The sequence below is a fragment of the Elephantulus edwardii genome, unplaced genomic scaffold (assembly GCF_000299155.1).
Source record: "Elephantulus edwardii isolate Elephantulus edwardi_28Jun2011 unplaced genomic scaffold, EleEdw1.0 scaffold00194, whole genome shotgun sequence".
In the NCBI taxonomy this organism is placed as follows: Eukaryota; Metazoa; Chordata; class Mammalia; order Macroscelidea; family Macroscelididae; genus Elephantulus; species Elephantulus edwardii.
This window is the reverse complement of record NW_006399944.1, coordinates 2,442,325-2,470,225: the sequence shown is the minus strand read 5'-3', so window position 1 is coordinate 2,470,225 and position 27,901 is coordinate 2,442,325. Positions and strand designations below refer to the sequence as shown.

General features: G+C 39.7%; 1 protein-coding gene across 2 annotated transcripts in view; it reads left to right on the top strand.

Annotated features, from left to right (window-relative positions):
* The first annotated feature begins 214 nt into the window (after positions 1 to 214).
* Positions 215 to 27,901, top strand: part of TMEM30A (transmembrane protein 30A) — a 43,836-nt gene continuing 16,149 nt past the window's right edge. Inside the window, exons 1-3 of one of the 2 annotated variants that reach the window (XM_006896960.1) lie at positions 215 to 590; positions 22,433 to 22,540; positions 26,112 to 26,219. In XM_006896960.1, coding sequence (XP_006897022.1) covers positions 354 to 590; positions 22,433 to 22,540; positions 26,112 to 26,219 — 453 coding nt within the window. In that variant the 5' untranslated portion in view covers positions 215 to 353. The remainder of the gene's footprint in view (positions 591 to 22,432; positions 22,541 to 26,111; positions 26,220 to 27,901) is intronic. The other variant, XM_006896959.1, reaches the window with a different exon arrangement.

Below are 27,901 nucleotides of genomic sequence, written 5' to 3'. Positions count from 1 at the left end.
CGCATGCGCTAACGCAGTTTCACGCTCTGTGGGCTGAGCCTCTCACTTTGTCGTCACAGGGCAGATGATTAGGGTGCGTCTCTCTTTTTCTTCCCCCTTCCATCCTCTTCCCCTTTTCCCTTCCCTTGTCCCTCGGTCTTCTCCCTTCCTCCTTTCTCTCTTCCCCTGGTGTCTTTAGCCGACCGCTGCTTCCGGTCTGCGAGGGCCTGCGGAAGGGTGTCCCGCCTCTTCCGCCTTGACAGCGGAGGTGGCGACGGCAGCGGGGCCGGCGCCTGCGCGTCTCCTGTCAGGCTCGGCAGGCGAGTTCCCTCGGCGAGCCACCCGAGCGTCGCACCGCTGCGTCCCGAGGGTCGATGGCTATGAACTATAACGCGAAGGATGAAGTGGACGGTGGGCCCCCGGGGGCTCCCGGGGGCACCACTAAAACCCGGAGACCGGATAACACGGCCTTCAAACAACAACGGCTGCCCGCCTGGCAACCCATCCTCACGGCAGGCACCGTGCTGCCTACCTTCTTCATCATTGGCCTCATCTTCATCCCCATTGGCATCGGCATCTTTGTCACCTCCAACAATATCAAAGAGATCGAGGTGAGGGGCGTGAGCGGCGGGGGGAGTTGGCGCTGCTTCCCGGTTCCTTGGGTTTCTTGAATTTGACAGGCAGGCCCCGCCCTCTCCACACTTTTCCTCTCTTCCTTCATTTACATTTTAAAGTCCCTCTTTCTGGGGGCTTTCTGAATTTGCAGTTACACCGACACAGGATGCAGAGGTTGTATGTAGTGCAGAGGGTGGGTAGGTGCAGAGCGCTTCTTTGTGGAGAGTGGGTGGTTCCATGGGGAGTTGTCCAAAGGACATGAAGTGATCGGTACGGAAAAAAAGAAGTGTCTAGATGTAATGCTAGAAAATTGACATGGGCAGCGGGACGTGGAGATAAACACTTTGGCCGTTGTGTAAAGGACCAGAGTCATCTAGATATTGATGATTTTTATGTAAAAGAATTGTCACATGATAGCAGATCACATACCAGCACATGTGACTGAAGTATCTACACTATGTTTAGTTACAAGGTAATTTGACGGTGTTTATTGTAGAGTGTAAGCAGTTTGTAACCTGAAGCTTCAGTACTGGTTTTGTGTGTAAGGTGCATTTATTAACAGCCATGTCCCATACTAATTTTAGCCTCCCCTCCACTGATTTTCCCTCACCCTCAGGACTGTAAACTTTTCACAAAGTGTCAATAAATTAAGTTTTTGGCGATCTATTAGACATTTTACTAATATTGATACCATTTAGTAACTGAGCAGAAAACTTTGCATTGAGGAAACGTCTTGATTTCGGTGGAGTAGCAATGGCTATAGCTTTATCTTTCTGCCATGGTGGAGATGGGTTAATGCGGAAATGTAAATACTTTGTATAGGTGTTCAATATTCAACATCTCATCATCTTTTCTTGCCTATCTGAGGGTGTTTGTGTTTATTTGAAAGGGCAGAGACTGGTACGTAAGCTTTTGAATGCCTTGTATTCTACCAGGATTTGTCTTCTTTTCACTGGTTTTATTAAATACTTTAAAATGAATGCATGTGACTTCATGGGACTGTCAGAGTAATTTTGTTTTCAGCTACTATAGTAGGAATAAAAGTGCTTGTTTTATATTTTTATTTATAGTGCTGCCTCTTCAGTTGCCTTGGAGTCAGTGCTACCTTATGGGACCAGTAGAACTGCCTCGCAAGGCGACTGCTGCATCTTTTTATCTGAGCAGCACCTGGTCCGTTCCACCTGCTGGCCTTTAGGTTAGCACTCAGCCATTTCACCTGGGTGCTTCAGTGGTGCCTTTTATCCTCCGAAAGCAAGATCAATATTTTTTAAATTGTGCAAAGCTTTTGTGCTAGTAACTGTACTGAGAATAGTATCTATAGCATAATTTAGTTTTTAAAATATTTTACTGAAAATTCATTTTTAAATAACTGAAGAAATTGTCACTGTCTATATATATTTGACATACATTTTACTTTATTATTTGATCTCCCTGTAATCCTGCAAATCTTGTACATCCTAGAGATAAGAAGCATACAGTATTTCAAGATATAATGCTTTATTCTGTAGTCATTTCTGGAGTTGGGTAGAGTTAGGTTTCAATTCTTAGTTTAGCCACTAGCAAATCAATTTACTTGAAAATGTACTTAATCTGTGTGGACCTTGGTTTCAGGTAAAATAGGTGGGAATTATGCCTACCTTATAAGATGTGAAAATTAGAAAAAATGCAGGTAAACTATGCCTCATCCTAAGTTTTTTAAAATAATTACTGTTATGATGATGATGATGATCCTTAATCAGGAGATGGGAAGTAGAGTCTGATGTTGAGATTACTAATAAACTAGATGAGAATATTGTAAAAAAGAGACAGAAACTCAGATATATTGATTTCAAAACTTGAAGGTTTCTCATGATACTAAGATCCTTACTGCAATTTTAGTAAAATAGATAAAAAAAATTCATAGTGCCAATTTGAATCAGCTTGTTTAAGTTTATTAAATAACAAGGTAAAAATAGTAATAATGGGACTTTTATATGAACTAATCAGAATTCAAGTTCAATTAATATTTACTATACTGTGTGAAAGAGTATGTTACAGATTTTTTTTGTTCATAGTGTTGGTATTCAACTTGATGACACTTAACAACATGAGAAAGACTATTTGTTTTCTTTAAAAGTTTTAAGCACTGAAATTATGATTCTTCACTGGGTTGTGTTGTTAGGTGCCATCGTTTGACAAAATAATATTTAGGGAAAAAGATTGAAATTGTAAGCAATTTTCTTTCACTAGTAGCTTGCTTCCTATGCATCTGAAAGTTGGACAGTGAATAAGGATGACATAAGGAGGATAGATACATTTTAATTGTGCTGGTAAAAGGTATTGAATATACTATGGATAGCCAAAAGAACGAGCAAATCTTCTTGAAGAAAGTGCATTCAGAGTGCTCCTTAGCAGCAAGGATGTTAAAACTTTAAGGAGGGAACCAGTCCTTGGAGGGAAGGTCATCAAAGAAGGAACACCCACAATAAAATAGATTGACACACTGAACACACCCCAGTGAGATTGAGTAGGACAGAGATCCTTAAGATAGCACTAGAATAGAGCAAGGTTCAGATCTGCTGTTCATAGGGCTGCTAGTTGACCTTGATAGTTACCTAACAGTAACATCCCATCTGGTAGGGAATCCCAAATTCTCTTATTTTATGTACTTTCCTTAATTATTTTTTTTTTCTGGTGTCTTATAGAAAACATTCTTTAACTATGTTTTTGCTTCTATGTAATTTGGATTTTTAGATTATGATTTTTTTAGGAAGATGAAATTTCTGCTTTTACTAGTCAATAAAGGAATAATACAAACCTTTGAAACTATTGCTTTTTATAAATACAGCAGTTGTAAAAATAAAGACAATTGGCAGTTAATAATAAGGCAGTTTATATTAAGGGATTTGAATGTTTTACTCCAGATTGTAGTTGCTTAGAAGCTAGCTCTTGGAAGTTAAGATGTTGTGATGATAGTGTTTTGTTTCTTAAGTAGTTTTTTGAGTAAAGGATGACAAAGTATACAGTCTGTGGGTCAGATGCAGTCTAAAGACTGTTTTCATTTAGCCTAGGAACAAAGAATCCTTTGCATTTGACTTGATGATAGGGAATGTTGTGACGAACAGTCAGGTAAGAATGGACCAATAGCGCTGACCCTCTGCTGGGTTTTCAGAGACAGTGAATGGCTTGGAAGGGCTGTTCTTTGGAGGAGGACATCGTGCTTGGAAAGGTGGAGGCGTGGCAAAAGAGAAGACCCTTAACTAGGTGAATTGACATAGTGACTGCAGCAATGGGCTCAGTGTATCAGAAATGACGAGGATGGCACCTACTGTTTAGGGTTGCAATCTGGGTTATTTAGTACTAGGATTATTCATAGGATTGCTATGAGTCATACTCTGCTCAATACACTTAACAACAACAGCAAATCACACAGAAGGAAATTGCCTATTTTACTCCCATAAATCAGCTGGTGGATTCAAAGTATGTATCTTTGGGTTGACAGTTCAGTTCCTTACCACTAGGCTACCAGTGGTTCCCAGTGATGGGCATACTAGCTTCAAATTCTGGTTCTGTAACATTAAACCTGGAGAAGAGAATTATCAATATGATTGTATTATAAAACGTAAACTTTTATTATTACTTTTTGAAGTTAAAACTTTATCAATAATCACCCGGAGCTATCAGGCGAGCTGTTGAGGAACTAACCTGGCAGGAGAAAGGCCGGTTGCAACACCCCCATGATACATCTTCAAGGATATGAACATGTAGGGCCAAGCACAATCAATAAGAGTGCATCTAAATTCCAAAATCAATCTCCATAATAGTCTATGTGTTTCCTACTGCCAAAGGGGCCCTTTAGAGTAGTGAGAGAAGATCTTCACCCTGAAACCCACAGCGTCCCTTTTCAGCAGGAAGTAGCTAAGAGAATACGCCATCCCCTTTTCCTTATGACTCAGGGTGAAGTCTCTCTCAGGGAGGAGTGATAGGGAATGGCAAAGGACACACTGACAAAGAAGATTAATCAGAACTGGCTTTGACAAGTACTGTGGCATTTGGACAAGAACAAACTGGGAGAAGGGTAGAGAGAATAGTGCAACAATGAATGAATGGAAACCCAAAATCTCTGTAAATGTTTATGAAAATTAATAAAATATAATTATAGAAAAAAACCCTTTATCAATAAATGTGCAAATTAGTTTTTCTCGTTGTTGTTGTTGTTAGGTGCTGTCGAGTTGCAGACAACTCATAGAGACCCTATGAATGAAAAGATTCGAGCGCTGTTCATAGAGTTTCCGAAGGCAAGCCATTTCACAAGTGGATGCCACTCCTGCTTCCAAGCTTGTTTTAATCAGGAAGCCCCACCAAGCACTGTCCACCCTGGGTAACCATTATCACATTTTGGCACATCAGTATTACAATGTTTAGCATCACAGCAACCAATAGTTACCTCTGTATAGCAATGCACAGACAGACCAGTGCTATACCACCTAAAAGAATGTTTCACAAAAAAACCCCAAAACAATGTGAACCAGGCTTAAGGGCCACAGATTAAAATCACCCATCTTGGGTGAAAAATTAGTTTTTCTCATTACCTACATAGTATGTCTTCAGTCTTCACTATACACAAAGGCTGAAATGTTTATTCTCTAGCACTCTACAGGAAGGGAAAGAAAATGCCCACTTCTGAGTGTACATCAGAGAGTTGGACAGTGACTAAGGATAACAGAAGAAAAATCAATGCCTTGAGTTGTGGTTCTGGAGAAGAATCTTGACCATACCATGGACTGCCAAGAAAACAAACAAATCTTTCTTGGAGAGGGTGAAACCAAGTTTCTCCTTGGAGGCTAGGATTTTGATGTTTACTCTCACATACTTTGGGCGCATGGCCAGGAGGGACTGGTCCTTGTAGAAGGACATCATGCTTGGAAGGGTGGAGGAACAGCTTAGGAGAGGCAGACCCTAGATGAACTAGATTGATACAGTAACTGGGGCAGTAGGGGTAAGTATGGTGGAGTCAGTGAGTCTGGTTTAGGACATGACAGGCTTCTCAGTGGCACATAACAACTTCTGAGTTTGATTTTTAAAGGTGTTGTTTAAGATACATACTGGCAAACTTAACATTTGTTAGATAAATAGCGGTCTAATTTGTTCTAATTTTCAATAACATTTAAAGTAGACATTATTTAGCTGGTAGCTGATTGTGTTCCACCATCATTACACAAATGTAGGTGGTGAAAAAGACCTTAGCTAAATTTACCCACTAATCTCAGTTTAAGTAACCTGAGTCTATTTCTTTATCACAGAAAAGCTCAAGTAGACTAAAGAAAGTTGTTTTTACAATTTGTACTTTATATGTTTATGTTTTCATTGGAATCTCTAAAAGGATTCCTGATAAATTTAAAATTTGTTAGTGTACGATTAGTCTAGTCAAAGTTTAAAAAAAATTACATTTTTTTTAAAAAAAATAGAATTTTTAAGTTTATCTGGTTAATACGTAAAATGATATACCTTATTATTCAGCATTTTGTTGAATGACCTCTTTAGGACTTAAATTGATTTCCTCTAAGACAGATTTATATTCAAATATGGAAGTGTTCCAAATACTTCTTTCTTTACAGTGTAAAAGATTGCATGTCCTTCAAATTCCTCCTTTCCCACTGCGTTAAATTCAGTCTGTTTCTTAGTAATAGGATGTATTTTTGGAATTACTAAAGAAAAATGCCAGTTTGACTTAGGAGTTCAGTTACGGTAGTAGCAAAACAACACTGAGAAATACGATAACTCTTAAACTCATCTATAGCTATTGTTCTGTTTTGCCTGTAGTTCTTTGTCTTCTGGATTTAAGGCAATGGGCAGGTCGCCAGCTATCATTGTCATTGTATTTTGCCCTGAGCCTTCTGTGCTTTTGACATTTACTAAGCATTACCTTTTTCAGATAAAGATCTCCTTCTACCAGCTAGCCTCTTTCTTTTTAAGATAAATTGTGTTAACTATGGTATAAATTTTGTTTTTGAAACCTGATGAATTGCTACACTCAACAGATTTTATTATAATCTAGATATTAACTCAGATTATCTTTTAATTTCCACTTCTAAAGAATAGAGTGGTTATTTGTGGCTAAAACTCATAAATTTATCAAGACTTTTTATCAGCCGTGGACATTTTTCTATATACTGAGCACAGCTGTGGACATAGTCTAGTAGGAAATAAGCCCTTTAGGGCAAGGTCCTTGCTTTGCTTTTCTTTTGCTCACTTTAGCTCTTTCTTGCTGTTCGTTGATTTGTTTGGGTTTTGGGTTGGTTGTTTTTCTATAGTGAGCCACTGTTCTTAAGGATTCTGGATTTAGCATGGGATAGGACTGGGACAGGAAGGAGGTGATGCACAAACAATATGTCTTAGTAGCTTAAAGAAAAGCAAGACCACATTTTTCTAGTGACCTTAGAAAACTGTAAAGGAAGTTTGACTTTTGAATAGGAGCTTGAAGGAGAAATAGCATTTCTGAAGGGAAAATTTGGATGCATTCCATTAAAGGAGATTGATATTTGCAAAGTTCTTGTGGCAGGAAATAAAAAGCTGTATAGAGAAAGCAGGAGTACTGGTAATTAAGCTCTGCGAGTTGTAGATAGTCATGGATATTAGATAATGAATGCATTACTGTTAAACCAGAGAACCAGTACCATTTTCACAAAGTATGGGTTTGTTGTTGTTGTTATGTGCCGTCGAGTTGCTTGCGACTCATAGCGACCCTATGTACAACAGCCCCAAACTCTGCTCTGTCCTGTGCCAATCGCACTGTCTCTGATACACCTATCCTGATTACCCCAGTCACTGAATCAATCCACCTCATAGAGGACCTTCCCCTCCTGCGCGGTCCCTCCACCCTACCAAGCATGATGTCCCTTTCTAAGGACCAGTCCCTCCTGTCCAAAGTATGTTAGACGGAGCCTCAGAATCCTTGCCTCAAGCTGCAACTACAGTCTCAGAGGTGCACGGTTCAAATCCACCAGATGCTCTGCTGGAGAAGGAGGAACAATCTCCTCCTGTACCAGTCAGATCTGATTTGACGGTACACACAGAAAATGAAATAAAATAAATTAAAAAAAAAAAAAAAAGAATCCTTGCCTCGAGGGAGCTGCCCGGTTTAACCCTTTCCAGGTTGAATCTGTTTGTTTTCCTAGCAGTCCATTGTACCCTCAATACTCTTCTCCAGCACCACAGCTCAAAGGCATCAATTTTCCTTCTATCCTCCTTAGTCACTGTCCAACTCTCTGATGCATAACAAGTGAAAGCAAAAACCATGGCCTGTATCAGACGCACTTTAGTTTCCAGAGAGACACCATTGCTCTTCCGTACTTTGGAGAGGTCCCTAATAGCAGACTTTCCCAGGGCAATACGTCTTTTAATTTCCTGGCTGCTGGTCCCGAGAGTGTTTGTTGACTGTGGAGCCAAGCAAACTAAAGCTGTGAATAATCTCTATCTCTTCACCATCCATCCTGATGCTGCCAGTTGGTCCACTGGTAAGAATCTTTGTCTTCTTGACATTGAGCCTCAATCCATATTGTAGGATGCAGTCCTTGACACTCTGCAGCAGGCGTTTCAGGTCCTCTTCAGTTTCAGCAAGCAGGGTTGTGTCATCCGCATAACGCAGATTGTTGATAAATTGTCCACCAGTCTTGACCCCACATTTCTCCTCATAGAGCCCAGCCTCCCTGATAATGTGTTCTGCATATAGGTTGAAAAGGTATGGAGATAGGACACATCCCTGGTGTATGTCCTTCCCAATTTTGGTTTTAGCTATGATTAAGATTTTTTTCATTCTAACAAACTTTTTTTGGAAGGCCTAGGATAAACTTACTGAGTTCTCACGCTGCCTTTTTGCCCTGTCATTCTTGGAGGTTAGCTCTTGTGCCCATGGTTCAGAATTGAAGCTAGAGTTCCAGTTATTACATCTTGACTTTTCAGGGCACTAGTGTGGAAGAAAGGCTGAAGAACAAGGGGATGCTGGTATTATGTTATGTTATGTTATGTTATGTTATGTTATCATGTCAGATTGATTCTGATTCTTGATGACCCCACATATACAAAGTAAAGCATAGAATTTTCAGACTGAAGAAGCAGATTGTCACACCCGTCTTCCAGGTGCCGCTAGGTGGGTTTGTGTGACTAACCTTTTACCTAGTAGCCAAACATCTAACTGATGAAAGAGTAAAGGGATAAAGATATTTGAAGAAAGTGCTTTGAAGCTGTCACATAGCTTCTGCACTTGGTGGCTACACTGTGAGTTCACACTAGCTACAAAGTAGGCCAGGAATATAATCTTTATTATGATAACAAGGTTCATAGCTGTAAATGATGAGTTTTATCATATGAAGGAAAGGTAGAACAGAAAGTAGGGTCGGCAGCTATTAGCACCCTCTTAAAGGAAGATTTATCTAGTAATGATATGGTATGTCAACTGGATAATCTAGATGAGTTTAGTAGTAGTACTTTAGATACTGAGGAACAACTTGTCTTCTGTCATCTTCATTCATTGTCCAGCTTTCAAATGCTTAGCAAGTGATAGAAAAGAATATGTGTCCATTTGCTGTACAGCGATAACTCGTGGTTGTTGTGATGCTAAACACTGTGACACTGATGTGTCAAGTCCAATAATGGTTGCCCATGGTGGACAGCATTTGATGGAGCTCCCCAAGCTTGGAAGCAGGAGTGGCATCCACTTCTGAAATAACTTACCTTCAGAAACCCTATGAACTTGGAGAAATTATTGAAGTTATACAAGTGTTCAGTTCTTTCATTCATAGGGTCACTATGAGTTGTCTACAACTTGATGGCACTTAACAACGAAAAGAGGAAGAGCTGTGTGGGAACGGCCATACTCGACCTTTACCAACTTCTCAAAGGGGAACTGCTCCTGTCAACAACATCACAAAACCAATTCCCATAAAGGCAGACCTGTCCCCCATATTCCTGCATGTGTTTCTACTCATCCCAGTACCAATTTTAATACTTTACTGGGTGCAGAATCCATTGTGATAGCTCACAAAGCACACAGAACCATATTGGGAAGTCAGAAGGCTATAAATCAGGCTAGGAGCAGAATAGAGTCAGGATAGCTTCTGAAATGGACTCACAGGCACCTAACCCTTGAGCATTGTGGTTTTAGGCCAGTGTTAAAAAGCTCTTGGTCCTGTCAATTGTGGCTCTTCCCGCCCCTCCCCCCTAGTTGACCAATAAACTTGAGTAAGGCTTTTAGCTCAGATTCTGTCCATGGGTAGTAGCAATTCCAAGGTCAGCTCCATCTCATTTTGGGTGCCTGGTCTGCTTTAGCCATGGCTGCTGTTGTAACTCTGGCTGGCTCAATTTGTGGGCCCAGAGAATGCACTCTGCATGCCTGTTTCTGCTTTCCTAGTGGCCAGGTTCTCCCATTTTACTGAATCTGCTTAATTTTATGGCAAGACTAGCCAGCTCCCTTGCGGACTATTTACACTAGCCATTCCCCTTGTGGATAGGCTAACACACCTTATTTGTATATTCCCGCCCATCAACATGGCAAAGTCAAATTCCGTGGCTAGGAAAGCCATTTTTGAACAGTAAACTCTTTTTTTTAAAAAAAAAATATTGTATTGTGTGTGTGTACCATCTGATCAGATCTGACTGATTCAGGAAGAGATTGCCCCTCTCTCCAGCAGAGCATCTGGAGGATTCAAACCACTTACCTCTAGGATTGCAGTGCAGCTTCTTGCCACTAGGCCACCAGAGCTCCTTTGAACAATAAACTCTTAATCCCACAGCATGGCCTGAATTAGATGTACCTTAGTCTTCCAGCTGACATCCTTGCTCCTTAGTAATATGGAGAGGCCCTTGAGAGCAGACTTGCCCAGTGCAGTACATTTCCTGATCTTCTAACTATTGGTAGTGGATCCAAGTAAGATAAAATTGTTGACAATGTCAGTCTTTCCTCTATCATGATATTTATTGGTCCAGTGGTGAGGATTTTTGTCTTAATTTTGAGATACAATCTATATTGAAGGCTGTAGTCTTTGATCTCCTGAGTCACTATCCTCTGCTAGATTTTTGCTGCCTTTCTGGTTCTTTTTCGTTAGTCTCCAGCACTACTAGCTTCCTGTTTTCTTTGCTTATGTGCCAGTGGTTTGCTGGTAATCCTTTCCTTCTTTTTGTACTTATTAACAGTAACTTCAATTACTCCTTGTTGCTCATGACTCCTATATTTATTTTTTTGTGTTGTGCTAAAATTTCTATTTCTACCTCATTTCTCACTTTGAATTCCTATTAACATTGGACACCCTCATCCGAAGTTTGTTAGTGAAAAGTGCCATGAAGAAAATGGAAGGTTTAAAGTCAGTTTATAATTTTAAATCAAGAATCAAGAAAGGTTTCACCAAAGTGATACTTGAATAAATCCTAAAGTGAGCCAGATTGATGGATTTGTAAAAGAAAATGTTTCAGGCAGAAGGAATAGTTAAGATCAAGTCCTAAGAAGTATGCTTAGTTGAATGTTTGAGGGACAGCAAGGAGGCCAATGTGACAGGAACACAGTGCTAAGCTTATCTGTTTTAGAGTAAACACCATCATATTTCCATGTTTTTATATGCCAGAAACCTTGGAAGTTAACTTATTTTTATCCGCTTTTTCTCTAGACAGTAAATTTTATAAATTCTACTTTCTATTTACTTTGTAAATCTTTCTTTTCCTTCGATTTTTTACCACTGTGTTTTTAGTTTATTTTTTCAACATTTCTCAACTGGATTGCTGTAAAACCAGTCTGTCTAATCTCTGTCTTGTGCCCAGCATTTGGTTCGGTCTTTATGTATGCATTTTGCTGCCAATGGTTTGAATATTTTATTCTTTTTATTAAAATCTCATCAGTGGCTTCTGCCTAGAATCAAAATGTTTAAACCCTGTAACAAAGAATGTTATTTTCTTTGTGATAGGCTACTTTCTGTTCTTCTGGCCTCTTCTCCTTCCTCTCTACCCTATACCCTATACTGAGCAAACTGGTTTCTGGATTGTGACATACTCTTAGGCCTGCCTGCTGTTCTTCCTTTTTTCTTATTCTACCAACTTTTACTAGTGAATAGAAAGTGATGCTACCAAGCCAAAGCTGGGTGATTTTAATCTGCCGCCCTCAAGCCTTATTTTAATTGTTTTCGGTCAAACATTCTTCTAAGTCGTATAGCACTGGTCTGTCCATTTGCTGTACAGAGGTAACCCGTGGTTGCTTTGATGCAAAACGCTGTGACACTGATGTATCAAATGTGAGAATGGTTACCCATGGTGAACAGTGTTTGGTAGAACTCCTTGATTAAAACGTGCTTGAAAGCAGAAGTGGCATCCACTTCCAAAATAGCTTGCCTCCAGAAACCCTATGAACTTGGAGAAAAGATGAAAGTTATTCAAGTGTTCAGTTCTTTCGTTCGTGGGGTTACTATGAGTCGTCTATGACTCGACAGCACTTAACAACCACCACCAACTTTTAGAGTTTTCAAATTTAATTCCTGTTAACACTACAGAAAGTCTTCCTTGATGCCTCCCTTTCCTCACCTGGCATCTATCCCTTTTCCCATGGTTTTATAAGTCTAGTTTATATTTATGATCTTTGATAACATCACATGTTGTCCTGTAATTATTAGTTAATTTGACTTTCTACAGTACTGCTCTGTAGCTTTTCTTATGTCATGGACAGTAATTTCTTTCTGTTTTGTATTTCCAACATATAATACAACCCTTGACATCTAATACTGAATGAGTGAATGAATTCTATTCAGAAGGTGAAATCAAATTTTAAAACACTTTGCTCAGAGTTTATTGTTCGTCTGCATACTATAGGTCTGAAGGAGTTACTGAATTAGGCAATATAAAATGTTATGTACTATAAGATCATACTTGTGTAATAAATGATAATCATCTCTATATAAAGGCAAAACAGTTTCCTTGTTGAATAATATTCTTGAGAAATTTAGCAAGTAAGTAAGTTGGCAACTGATATAACAAAGAAGTAGCAATGAATTGGGGCTGGGTGGACAGGGAGAGAAATGTGCAACAGTGAATGAGTAGAAATCCAAGTTTTCTATTAACTTTGATTAAAATCTCAATACCCCCCCCAAAAAAAAAAAACCCAAGCAAACGAACAAACAAACCCAAAGAAGTAGTAATGAGAGTGAAAATCAAGGGCAGTAATACATTGCTACAGAAGAAAAATTACATCATGGGGAGTAACTCCTCTTGAGAAGAAGCCAAGAGTTTTAGCTTGGTTGCTTTAGACGGTGATGGTACCATTTATTTATAAATATCACACAGAAGACTTTAGTTACTATGAGGATAAAGAATCCAGTGACTAGTGCATTTTTAAAAATTAAGCAGGTTTACAATAATCTAATGATCTTATTGTTCTGTGCCATCTAATTGGAATTGACTCATAGCTGATCCTCCAGCAAGTTTGCAGAGGATGTAAATCACCTGGAAAGAGATTGCTCATCCATGGAGCAGCTGGTGGATTCTAACTACATGCCTTTGGGTTGACAATGCAACTCCTTTACTTGGTAGGCCACTAGAGTCTCTTCATAATAATACTGCTTGATTTGATATTCATTGTTGACTCACAGGCTTTACTCACAGTTGTGGTACCAAAGGTAGGGTTTATTAGGGAGATAGGTTGGGGAGTGGGAGATGCAAAGATATCTCACAATGCAACTCCAGGTTTAGTCTAGCAGTCCCAAGCCAGAAATTGTGGGCAGAACAAATGCAAGAAGCCTCAGGTTACACCTTGTCACAGTCTCTTCACAGCAGTGCCACAGTCTTTCCAGAATCTCTCCACCACCACTGTCACTAAGGTCTCACTCTCACTAGGGTCTCAGTCTAGTCTCTCCCTCAGTCTTGCTGCTCTGAGTGGGAAGCACTCTCTTTCTCTTTTCCTAGTATCCCAGCTGTTGATGATTTGCAAGACCATGTGTCAACGGTTAAGGTAGCTGGAGACCAGAGAGGGGCTAAATAATGTAATGGCTACAAAAGCCAAATTTTAAGCTAACACTGACTGGTCCTTGGAGAGGGACATCATGTTTGGGAGAGTGGAGGGACAACAAAGGAGAGGAAGACCCTCGATGAGATGGTTCGATTAGGTGATTGGGGTGGTGGGAATGAGTGTGTTTGAGACAGCGAGGTTGGCACAGGATAGAATGGCCTTTAGGACTCGTGTACATAGGGTCACTATGAGTCACAAGCGACTCGATGGCACATAACAACAACAGCAGCACGTAGTAAAATGCCTTTGCATAATCCATAAAACACAAGTAAACCTCTTTCTCCTATTCTTTGCTTTCAGCTAAGATCTGTCTGATACCAACAATAATAGCCTTCATTCTATGGACTCTTCTGAATCCATCTTGAATTTCTGGCAGTTCTCTATCCACATACTATTCTAGCCATTTGAAAATAATCTTCAGCAAGATTTTACTTGCATGTGATATTGATGATATTGTTCAGTTATTCCTAAAATCTATTGGATCACATTTTTTTTTTTGGAATGGGAACAATTAGGGATCTCTTCCAATCAATTACCAGGTTGCTATTTTCTTAGTTGTTATTAAAAGTCATTGAGTACCACTCATAGCAACCCTGTGAACAACAGCCGTAAATCCTGTCCTATCTGATGCCATCCTCATCTCTTATACACTTGGGCCTATTGCTGCAATCACTGTGTCACTCCACATCTTTGAGTGTCTTTCCCTCTTTTGCTTACCTTTCCAAGCATGATAACCCTTTCCAAGGAATATCATTCCTAGCAACGTGTCCAAAGTATGAAAGATGACGCTTCACCATCCTTGCTTCCAAGGAGTACTCTGACTGCCCCTTTTCCAAGACATATGTCTGCTCTTCAGCAGTCTTTGAGATATCATGGGCTGTGTATCTTCTCCAACACCACAACTGAAAGACATCAGTTCTTCTGTTTTCCTTTTTCATTGTCCAGCTCTCAGAAGCATAGCAAGTAATTGAAAAGATCATAGCTTAAATCAGGCACTCCTTAATCTTCAAACGGACATCATTAGTAGACAAGTTTATACCAAGATTGCTAGTATATAGATTAGTGAGTACACCCCCCTCCTTTTTTTTTTAAATGTGTATAAAAAACTATTGTTTATGTTTTTAAGGGCGGGACAACTACATAACAAAATGTTAACAGGTTACTTTTGAGTGGTGGAATTACATGATTTTCATATATTATATTTTCTAAGGTGAGTGTTTTGGATAGGGAATTGATTTTGCTCTTTGGTTTTTTTTTGTTGTTTTTTTTCTCTTCTTTTTTTATTTTATTAGTTTTAATGAACATTTACAGAGATTGTGGGGTTTCATTCATTCATTGGTGCACTGTTTTCTCTACCATCCTCCCCAGTTCATTCTTCCCCCCCCTTGAATGTCTGTTTTAATTGTCCAATTGCCACAGTGCTTGTCTAAGCCAGTTCTGATTAATCTCCTTTGTCAGTGTGTCCTTTGCCATTCCCTATCACTCCTCCCTGAGAGAGACTTCACTCTGATTCATAAGAAAAAGGTGATGGCATATTCTCTTAGCTACTTCGTGCTGAAAAGGGACACTGTAGGTTTCAGTGTGAAGATCTTCTCTCACTACTCTAAAGGGCCCCTTTGGCAGTAGGAAACACATAGACTATTATGGGGATTGATTTTGGTTTTTTTAACCCTTTAATTGGTATTCCTTCAGCAAATCGATAAACAGTAGTTAATAAATAGAATATATAATTTGTGCCATTGTTGTTGGTCCCCTAACATACTACTGTGCCTTTATTTCTATGTAGGTTAATCAGTCAGTTTGTCCATCAAACCCCTTGCTGCCTGGTTTAAGAGCTTTCCAAACTTGATAGGCACACATTCTGTCCTTGCAGGGGAAAAGGGGCTTCCAGATTTCATCACACTTGAAATACACGCCTTCAGGCTGAAATGGCAAGTGGCTGAAGGATTTATTCTTATGTTCAGAAAACTCAATGTGTACAGCAGCACAGTTTTTGGCAACTTCTTTGGCCTTGGCCTTTTCCAGCTGGGTGATGCAGACCAAAGACTTGGGCCCCAGGACGTTGCCTCCCCAGGAAGCCTTGAGATACAGCAGATCTCATCATATCTATATCTGTAATTGGTTCTGGTTGCTTCTACCAGCTTTATCAGAGTAGAGCTCCTTTGTCTTCTGAGTACACCTGCATGAAGGCTGCAGGTCTTCTGGTGGACACGGTGGCCCAGCCTGGCCGTGCTCTTGATGATGCAGTAGGTTATGCCACTCTTCGGACACCTGGCCAGCAAGGAAGACCACAAGCTCAGTGTGTTCCACGTAATGTGTGATCACCACCAACTGGGCTGCCTTTTTCTGTACCCAAGTTGTGACAGTATTCACCCTAGCACAGAGGATATGATATCTCTTGATGAGACTGTCCCCTTTGCCAGCAGCCTTCTTCTTAGCCTGGGCCAACAGCCTCTATCTCCTGGTTTGTCTCTGGTCGGTACTTGTGGGCCAGCTTCAGCAGCTGAGTACATGTCTGGCTTTTCAAGGTCTGGGTGAATTGGTTAAGGGCAGGTGGCACCTTGAGCCTCTTGTTAAGGATTGCCCTTTGCTGCTGCAATTGGATGGAGTGGGACTATTTGACAAAGCGCGATGGAGTGGGGCTGTTTGACAAAGCCGGTAAAGAGGAGAAAACAGTGAGACATAAGGGCACAGGCCCGTGAGCATCTATCTGAAGGGGCCAGAGGGAGAAAGAATAGCACAGCCCCTCACTGCCCCAGAGCAGAAAGCAGATGAAGAGCCCTTAGCCCAGTCCCATGGGGCCTATAGAACCCCAGCAGCAAAAGCTGACTCACAGACTCACAGTTATGGTACCAACATTGGATTATAAGGGAAGTGAATGGGGGAGGCAAAGAATATTTTAGAATACAAGTCCAGGCTTTAGTCCAACAGTTCCATGGCACGATTCCTCAATAAGGCCAAGCTCCAGTTTCAGTTCAGCAGTCAAATCCAAATCGTCCACAAAGTTTGCCCCAGAGTAGTTTTTTTTGTTTCTTTTTTTTTTCTATAATTATATTTTATTAATTTTCATAAACATTTACAGAGATTTTGGGCTTCCACTCATTCACCACTGCACCATTCTCTCTACCCTCCTCCCAGTTTGTTCTTGTTCAAATGCCTCAGTGCTTGTCAAAGCCAGTTCTGATTAATCTTCTTTGTCAGTGTGTCCTTTGCCATTCCCTATCACTCCTCCCTGAGAGAGACTTCACCCTGAGTCATAAGGAAAAGAGGATGGCGTATTCTCTTAGCTACTTCCTGCTGAAAAGGGACGCTGTGGGTCTCAGGGTGAAGATCTTCTCTCACTACTCTAAAGGGCCCCTTTGGCAGTAGGAAACACATAGACTATTATGAAGATTGATTTTGGAATTTAGATGCACTCTTATTGATTGTGCTTGGCCATACATGTTCATATCCTTGAAGATGTATCATGGGAGTGTTGCAACCTAGAAGACACAAATTTGACTAACAAGTTATAAGTACATGAGTCAAAAATTATGGAAAAGTAAAAGAAAAGATTCTTTCATTGTTCCACAAACCCAGAGTAGTTTTAACCAAATCATCCAGCAAGGTTTGCCTCAGAGCAATTGTAAGTCAGCTTCTTCAAACATTTATCAAGAACAGCCAAACTTTTAACTTTGGCCAGCACAGTTCACACCTTGCCTCAGATCACACCTTACCACTATTTGTCCACAGCAATTCCACAGTCTTTCCACCACCAGGGTCTCATTCTGACCAGGGTCTTGACACAACTAGCCTTGCTCGTCTCAAGACTAGCTAGATGCCCAGTATAGGAAGGACTTTCTTGTCCTTGTCCAGCAGCTGACGCTGATTTGCAAGATCATGGGCCTGCAGTTAAGGTAGCTGGAGGCCAGAGGTGGATAACTACCATGGCTAAAAAAGCCAACTTTAAGCTAACACCACAGGTCACTTTTGGGTTGGATGTCCTGTCTGGTGCCAAAGTTCTTGGACCTTTTCTCGAAGGTTCACCATCTTCTTGACCTCCTGCTTCTTGACCATGATAGGCACTTTGACATTTGACATTTATAATTTTCTTGATACTTATCTGCTCTCTTTGTAGAGGGTCAAGGGGACTGATTCTTCGAGAAAGGTTCTTAGTTCTGATTCTTAGTGAAAGGAATGTTGGAATTGAAATCAGAAATCCTACTTTACAGTCTCCTGAAAACTCACTGGAGGGTCAGCTGTGAATCAGTTCCAACTGGATGGCAATGAATAAATGAAATAAAGAGTATAGGTTAAAAAAAAATAAAAGAGTATATGTCCCTCCTTAAGGGACCACTCATGGTTAAACATGTGGTTTCTAATGGAAAGATTAGCACTTGGAAACGTCCAGCTTCTTTGAGGGAGACTGATTGGCAGTGTACTTTGGTAAGTTGTGCTACGGACCCAAAGGCAAGTGATTCAAATCAACCAGCTGCTCCATGGGAGAAAAATGGGCAGTCTCCTATGTGATTATTTGCCTCTGCAAAACCCACTGGAAGGTAACATACTATGAGTTCCAACTCAGTGGTACACAGCGGCAACAGTGAGGCAGTTCTGCTGTGACCTGCTGGGTAGTTTGGAGTCTGAATTGACTCGGTGGTAGTGGATTTGGGTTTTGATTTTTATCCTTAGTAACTACTGATTAATCATTTGCTTTGAGAATTTGTCCATGAAACTGATGTGAAAGAAAGAATTTGAGAGATTTTTTGTTCACAGATATGCACTGTTTTGGGTTTGTTTGTTTTTTTCAGTTTTGCCAGCATCATTTATTAGTATTAAAAAAGGCTATTTTGGACCCCATAGAATGGACTTTGTGACTTCTTATTGAAAATTATGCACTGTTGAAAGCAGCTCAGTTACCTTTTTTTGAACCCCTTAAAGTCAGGCTCTTGAAACTTATTGCTGTCCAAAATGAATTTCTAGCTGACCTTCCAGCAGGCTGCCAAGGCTCTGCATTGCATTGTAGGTGATGAGAGTGCCTAGAAGCTTGGCTGGTGGATTTGATTTGAAGGCACCTTTGGTTAATAGCACAATTCCCTATTAACTAGGCCACCAGAGCTCTGTACTCTTTATATCAGTCTTTGAAAAGAGAGAAAATGCTCAGAGGATTTTTTATATATGGTTTATTTTTTATGTACTTGACTTTTGTGTTCATCATCAGAAAAAGTAGAATGTTTTGCATAAGAGAGGTTCCTGATGCAAAGTTGTGACCCAGTATTTCCATCCAGTGAAAATGACCTCTTTTCCAAAAAGTCTTCATTTAGGAAGAACCATGCTTTTTGTTTGTTTAGTTATGTGTACACTTTCTCTTCTATAAATGCAGTGAAAGAATATTTTATCTAAATAAAGTTTTACCAGTAAATAAGCCTTGCTGAAGGACTTTTCCTTAGGAGTTTATTTATTTTGAATTTGATAAAACTCATTGCCATGAAGTCAGTTATAGCTGACCCTCCAGCAGGCTGCCATCTCTGTAAATCACATAGGAGGAGATTGCCTATCTTTCTCCTGCAGAGCAGCTGGTGGATTCAGACTGCCTACTTCTGGGTTGACAGCACAACTCCTCACCCACTAGGCCATCAGATCTTCCCTTACAATAAAATGATTACTTGTTATAATTATTGACATTTATTTTCTTCATAAAGATTTAGCATTCTTTTAATTCCACCTGTTGTTGTTGCTATGTGCCGTCGAGTCGCCTGCGACTCATAGCGACCCTGTGTACAACAGCCCTAAACTCCGCTCTGTCCTGTGCCAATCGCACTGTCTCTGACACTCCCATCCCAATTATCCCAGTCACTGAATCAATCCACCTCATAGAGGGCCTTCCTCTCCTGCGCCGTCCCTCCACCCTCCCAAGCATGATGTCCCTCTCTAAGGACCGGTCTCTCCTCACTACATGCCCAAAGTAAGTTAGACGGAGCCTCAGAATCCTTGCCTCCAAGGAGCCACCCGGTTTAACCCTCTCCAGGACAAATCTATTTGTTTTCCTAGCAGTCCATGGTATTCTCAATACTCTTCTCCAGCACCACAGCTCAAAGGCATCAATTCTCCTTCTATCCTGCTTGGTCATTGTCCAACTCTCTGATGCATAACAGGTGATTGCGAAGACCATGGCCTGTATCAGACGCACCTTAGTCTCCAGAGAGACACCACTGCTCTTCAGCACTTTGGAGAGGTCCCTAACAGCAGACTTTCCCATGGCAATGCACCTTTTAATTTCCTGGCTGCTGGTGCCAAGACTGTTGACTATGGAGCCAAGCAAACCTACTAAAAAAAAACAACATCTATACCTGAGTTTAATATGTTCTGTTTCGGAAATAGAGGTTATATGATTATTGGGTTGGGTTTTTTTTTTTCTTTATTAAGGGAAGGATAATTTAGTAGAGTTTTAAATATAATAAAATTTATGTTGTGGGGGGAAAATAGTAATTTTCAGCTTATATTACTTTTCCAAATTTGAAAATACACCATTAAAAATGTAGTGTGGTAAGTAAAGTGAGAAGATTTTGAGAACAGTTACTGATTTACTGATATCTATATTGATCAGACAGTGATCATGGGTGACAGAAAAAGACTTAATGCCTTTGAGTTGTGGTGCTGGAGAAGAATATTGAACATACTATGGACTGCAAAGAGAACTACCTGGCCTGTCCTGAAGAGGATGAGGCCAAGCTGCTGCTCCTTGGAGGCAAGGGTTTTGTAGTTCTTTGTTACATACTTTGGGCACATTGCCAAGAGGGACCAGTCCTTGGAGAAAGACATCATGCTTGGAAGGGTGGAGGGACAGCACCGGGAGAAGAAGGCCCTGATGAGATGGATTGTCAAGGTAACTAGGGTGTGTCAGAAATTGGCTCCAGATAGATAGAGCAGGGTTCAGAGCTATTGTACATAGGGTAGCTTTGAGTTGTAGTAGACTTGACGTCACTTAACAACAGCAACAGTTATAGGTGGACTTAGTAGCTGTCTTCTGATTTCTGATTTAACTTGAAGACTTCGAACATATAATAAAACAGAATGCCAAAATAAATTTATGACAAGTAGGGGAGGGGAATGCACTGGAAAAGATTACATAACTCGTGGTTGCTGTGATGCTGAAGCCTGTGACAGTGATGTGCCAGTCGTGGTAATGGGCACCCATGGTGGACAGTGTTGGCTGGAGCTTCCCGACTAAATCAAGCCTGGAAGCAGGAGCGGCATCCACTTCCAAAATGGCTTGCCTCCGGAAACTCTATGTACGAACAGTGCTCGGGCTGTTTGTTCATAGGGTCGCTATGAGTCGTCTATGACTCGACGGCATTAAACAACAACAACAATATTGATCAAGCATTTTTAAAATCTCTATCTTGGAAACTTAAGTTTTATATTCATATTTTTATGTTTAAATTTATTTTTATTAAAGAGATAGATATACTTGAAATTAAAAATTAGACCATTTGACTACTGTATTTATGCTAGCTTATACTATCAAATTAACAATTGACTATAAAAATGGCCCTCTGCGCTATTAGTTTCTCTTTTTTCCCCTTTTCTTTAAATATTGCTGATTTTTTCAAAGTGTTTTAGGTATCTAGTTTCCTTAAGAAAGTTCTTTGTTAATACAGCAATGGAGAAACAGGCTGAGCTTGGATGTGTCCTTCTTGCACTGCCCACTTAGCATGCACAGTTGTGTGGATGAGTGGGGGGAATGGTTAATGACTTGAGGAACAGAGAGTTCTAAGGACCCCTGGCTTATTGGCTTGACTTGGCTCCTCCTGGGGGCTAGGACTGAGTGAGGAAATCAACAAGTCAGGAATGCCAGGGAGAAGGGTGGGCTCCTGAGCTTACACCTGATGCTCACTTGAACCTTACCACAGGTGGCACGAGATGAGTTGACCAGCATTCAACCAGATAAAGAGAAGATGATCCATGCTGTGAGGTAGAATCTGTTGCTGCAACCTGATGGCTTGCTCTGGACTAGACTTTTCTGTGAATGCAGATGCTCATAAAGGTTCTAAGTTGAACAGGGAATCCTTCAGCAAAAGGGACGTGCTTGTTCCCTCAGAGTACTTTTTTGATAGGTATGGGCAAATCAGAAATTAGATGTCTAATTGGTGTGAGGCCTGAAGTACCTGGCTTACATGCTTGCAAAGAAGTAGTTATTAGTAAGAAAATTGGAAGGGGAGGGACCAAAACCCACAATACTAATGAATGAAATATAATATAAATGAAAGATTGTAGAAAACACAATGTACAGTGATGTCAGTCTGGAGATGAAGGTGTGTCTGATAAAGGCCATGGTCTTCGCAGTTACTTGCTTTGAATCAGAAAGCTGTACAGTGACTAAGGATGACAGAAGAATCCATGCCATTGAGTTGTAGGGCTGAGAAGAGTATTGAACATACCATAGACCATCAAGAGAATAAATAGATCTGTCTTGGAGAGGGTGAATCAGAGTTTCTCCTTGGAGGGAAGAATTTTGAAGCTCTGTCTCACATACTTTGGACACATGGTCAGAAGGACCAGTCCTTGGAGAAAGATATCATGCTCAGAAGGGTGGAGGGACAGCACAGAAGAGGAAGACCCTGATGAAATGGATTGACCCGTTAACTTGATTAGGTATATCAGAGTCAGGGAGACTGGCTTAGGACTGGGCAGGTTTCAGAGCAGGGTTGCTATGAGTTGCAGGTGACTTGATAGCACATAACTACAACATTTATGGAAAAATAATGCATGTGAATGATAAAAACATTAATTATAAATAATTGAAAGAAGAAAGTGCTTAGTTGTATTTCTCTCTTGCAGATTGATTATACCGGAACAGAGCCTTCCAGTCCCTGTTATAAATGTTTGACTCCAGAGATAACACCTTGTATTTGTACCATTAACTTCACACTGGAGCAGTCATTTGAGGTCTGTATTTCCAAGTAATGTGTTAGAAAAGTCATTCTTTTAAAAATATTGATATTTCATTAAAAATATTTGTTAGAATGGTTTACTTTAGCCAGTACTTAGAAATAAATTTTGAAGATCATCTTTCATGAAACATTTTTAATCTGGACAAATAATTTCACTTTGTATCTAATTTATATCTGTTTTTCTTAAAAAATATTGCTAAGTAGTCTTTTTGTATGCTTTTAATACTAAAAATATACTTTAGAAAAGAAATCCTAGTTCTCTCATTTTTAATTTAAGTACATCATTTTTTTCTGTGAGATATGAAACCCAGAACTTAAATCACTTAATAAAACCTTATTAAATATTTGATATATAATAATTAGAACTCCACCTGTTTGTTTCTTTCTTTCTTTGTATGTATGTCTATTTATATATGTATATGTATATATGTGTGTGTGTATACACATACACACATACACACACACATATGAATGTATGTGTGTATATCTTTTAAATTCACGCTAGTCTTCCTGGTATCCAGCAAATGCATAGATTTACAATTCTTTATAGGTGTGAAAAAAGGTATCTTTTTATTTAATAAAATTTGTTTATTGCTTTTTGTTGCTTTTTTTTTTTTTTAAAAAAAAAAAACCCCAACACATCATTTTAGTCCTTGGGGAATAAAACCATATTCCTACTTGCAAACTTTAGATTCAACAGTATGGATTTTTAAAGGTAGTGATGATGATTATTGTTTTGTTTCTTGACATATGGTTGCCATCTAGTGGGTATAATAAGATATGAGAATTAGGGATATTATGGCTAATGTTAGATTAATCTTGACAGAAAGCCGAGATTACCAGAGGAATGTCTGTCTGTGTTTCATTGACTATGCAAAGGTTTTTTATTGTGTGGGTTACAACAAATTGTGATTGACTCTTAGAAGAATGGGAATCCCAGAACATTTGATTGTGCTCATGTGAAACCTATACTTGAACCAAGAGACAATCGTCAGAACAGAGCAAGGAGACACCGAATAGTTCAAAATCAAGAAGGGGGTCCACCAGGGATGTAGTCTGTCTGTCTCCATACCTTTTCAATCTGTATGCAGAACAGATCATCCAGGACTCTGAGCTGTACGAGGAGGAATGTGGCATCAGGATTGGAGGAAGGTTCATCAACAACCTGCGTTATGCAGATGACACAACACTGCTTGCTGAAATTGAGGAAGACTTGAAGGGCTTGCTGCAGAAGATCAAGAACTGTAGTCTTCAGTATGGATTGAAGCTCAACATCAAGAAAATAAAGATTCTCACCACTGGGCCAATTGGCAGCATCATTATGGATGGTGAAGAGATTGAGAGCATTAACAGTTTTAGTTTTAGTTTGCTTGGTACCAGCAGCCAGGAAATTGAGAGATGAATTGCATTTGGAAAGTCAGCTGTCAGGGACCTCCCCAGAGTACTGAAGAGCAACAGTGTCATGATGGAGACTAAGGTACACCTGATCCAGGCCATAGTCACAATTGTGTGCTCTGTGTCAGATAGCTGGACAGTGACGAAGGATGATAGGAGAATTGATGTCTTTGTACTGGAGAAGAATATTGAATATAACTTGGACTGCTAGGAGAACAAACAGGTCCGTCTTGGAGAGGGTGAAACCGGGCTGCTCCATGGAGGCAATGATTCTGAAGCTTCCTCTGACATACTTTGGGAGTGTTGCAAGGAGGGGCCAGTCCTTAGAGAGGGACATCATGTTTGGGAGGGTGGAAGGACAGCACAAGAAAGGAAGACCTTCGATGAGATGGAGCGATTGAGTGACTGGGGTAATGGGAGTAGGTGTGTCAGAGAGTGAGGTTGGCATAGGATGGAGCCAAGTGTAGGGCTCTTGGACTTCTGGTCACTATGAGTCACAAGCGACTCGACAGCATAAAACAACAACAATAGAATGTGGAATTTATCAAATGATACCATGTTCAAATAAAATCTTGCTGAAGATTATTAAATAGTTGCAACATTGATGGTGAACTTCCAGAAATTCAAGATTGATTCAGAAGAGGTCACAGAACAAGGAATATCATTGCTCATATCAGATGGATCTTGGCTGAAAGAAGAGAATACCAGAAAGGTGTTTGTGTTTTATTGATTATACAAAGACATTGGCTGCATAGAATATAACAAATTATAACAAACACTGAAGAATGGAACACTTTAATTGTGCTCATCTCATGTGAAACCTGTTCATATACCAAGATACTCTTTTGCAAACAGAAATAAAGCAACATGGCATGGTTTAAAATCAGGAAAGGTGTGTGTCAGTGTTGTATTTTTTCTCCATATCTCTTCAGTCTGAATGTGAGCAAATAACTTGAGAAACTGGAATACAGAAAGAAGAATGTGGCTTGGAAGAAAAGACATCAACAATCTGATTCTGCAGATGATGCAACCTTCTTTACTGAAAGTGAAGAGGACTTGAAACACTTTCTGTGAAAGATCAAAGACCACAATCTTCAACATGGATAACATCTCAACCTCAAGAAAACAAAAATCCTCAGTGTTGGGCCAATAGACAACATTGTGGTAGATCTAGAAGAGATTGTAATTGTTAATGATTTCATTTTTTTGGAACGATGGTCAGCACCTACGGTAACAGCCCTCAAGAAATCAAAAGCCATGTAGCATTGGAACTATCTACTGTCAAGGACCTCTCCAAAGTACTAAAGAGCAAATTTATCACTAAAGTGGGCCTGATCCAAGTCAGAGTCTTTTAAGTTCTTTCCTATGTATCTGAAAGTTAGCTAGTGATTAAGGATGAAAGAAGAATTATTGATGTCTTTAAGTTATGATGAAGAGAATTAATTAAATGTCTCTTGGAGGGAAGTACAAGCAAGGTGCTGTTCAGAGGCAAGGATCGTGAAAATTTGCCTCACATACTTTGAGCATTTTGTCAGGAGGGACCAGTCCTTGGAAAAGCAAATGATGGAAAGAGAGAAGAAGACTTTCAACAAGATGGATTGATGTAGTGATGTTAACAATGGGTTTAAGCACAGCGAAAAAGTCATGGGGATGGCACAGGATAGGGCATGGCTCAGATCTGTTGTTTACTTACAATGATAATGGACATAAAGGCACCTCACAACAACAACTATAGTGAGTTATTATGTAGTTTCCTGTTGAGAAAATAAAAATTCTGAATATACTTATATGATAAATGGAAGCTTATATTTGCCTTAAATGTTGGTGTTAATTAGATAAAAGATCAATTTAAATTTGAGAAAATTTAAAAAGTAAAGATCTTAAAGTAGACTAGTAGATTCCTTGAGGGCTATTTATTTTTATGTAATTAGTACTTCTTTGAAATCTTTAAGGATATGTTTAAATGTGCTTGAATGTTAGAACATACCTTTTTTAATGTTCTTTTTATGCCATTTAAAATTCCTAAGTACTAATAGATGTCATCCCAGTATCTATTTTAAATAATCATTAGTTTCAAGCTAGTGAAAGTCCAAATTGCGTAATATTTAATGCATTAATGAGATGAATTATATTTATTTTTTAATATTAAAATTTTCTCCCTCTCTCTCTAGGGCAATGTGTTTATGTATTATGGGCTCTCTAATTTCTATCAAAACCATCGTCGTTATGTGAAATCTCGAGATGATAGTCAGCTAAATGGAGATTCTAGTGCTTTACTTGTAAGTAAAATGGTAAATTATAAAAATGTACACATGAAGTAAGAATAAGTAATAAATTAGAAATGTTAAAATAATATTAAGGTTAAAAGAAAATCCTGCTTTTCATTTATGATTGGTATAATAAAGGTTTTTATTTTAAAAATATTCCCCTGGAATTTACAGATTATTGTAAAAAAAGCCTTCGGACTTTTTGTTTCTAATAGAATCATAGAGATTTTTGCTACTTTTTTGAATGGAATTTAGAGATTCTTATATACACACGTACACAAACACATGAATACAGATTTATACATACTCATTTATACATATGAACATACACATATATGTATGTTTTGTTTAGACATGTTGTAAGGAGGGCCTGGTTCTTGGAGAGCTACATGATGCTTGGGAGGGTGGAGGGATAGCACAGGAGGGAAAGACTTTCTATGAGATGGATTGGTTCAGTGACTGGGGTAATTGGGATGGGAGTGTCAGAGACAGTGCGATTGGCACAAGACAGAGCAGAGTTTAGGGCTGTTGTACATAGGGTCGCTATGAGTCGCAAGCGAATCCATGGCACTTAACAACAACAAGAACAACATATGATTATAACATTAAGAATGTGTAAATACAAAACTATGAGATATCATCTCACCCCAGTCAGAATAGCAAAATTCATAACAGAACAGCAAGCAACAAATGCTGGTGAGGTTGTGGAGAATCTGGAACCCTTATTCAGTATTGGTGGAAGTGTAAAATGGTGCAACCACTGTGGAAAGTGGGGTGGCGCTTTCTCAAAAAGTTACAAATAGAGATACCATTTGACCCAGCAATTCCAATACTGGGAATATACCCTAAAGAGACCATAACCGACATCCAAGCAGATATATACACACCTATGTTTACCATGGCTTTGTTCACAATAGCAAGGAGTTGGAAACACCCCAGGTGCCCATCAACAAACGAAAGAATAGAGAAGCTGTGGTATATTCACACAATGGAATGCTACGCTGCATTGAAGAACAAGAAACACATGCAATATTATTCAAAATGGGTGATCCTGGAGGACATTATGCTGAGTGAAATATCAAAAGAACAAATATTGCATGGTGCCACTGTTGTAGAATGGGACTGACATCAGGGTTGGGGTAAGACTGAGAAAAACTGGATAAATTATGTATACTGCATTGAAACAGATGGGGGAAAGAATAATTTAAAAGCTATATTTGATAGGGTATTATGGTTATCACAAGAGTCCAGAATTAAGGTTGCATAGTGGATTGTACTCAGGGCAGTGGGAGGGGTGCAGGGGGATTGTATACCAAAGAAAGACTTTTTCTTTTACTTTTCAAAGAGAGGAGCGAACTGGGGCTGGGGCTGGGTAGGGAGAGAAGTGCAACAATGAATGAAAGGAGATCCAGAGTCTCTGTAAATGTTCATTAAAATTAATAAAATAAATAAAATGTTGTTGTTATGTGCCGTCGAGTCATTTGCGACTCGTAGCAACCCTATGTACAACAGCCCTAAACCCTGCTCTATCCTGTGCCAGTTGCATTGCCTCTGACACACCCATCCCGATTACCACAGTCACTGAATCAGTCCACCTCATAGAGGCTCTTCCCCTCCTGCGCTGTCCCTCTACTCTACCCAGCATGATGTCCCTCTCCAAAGATCTTTCTCTCCTTGCAACATGTCCAAAGTAT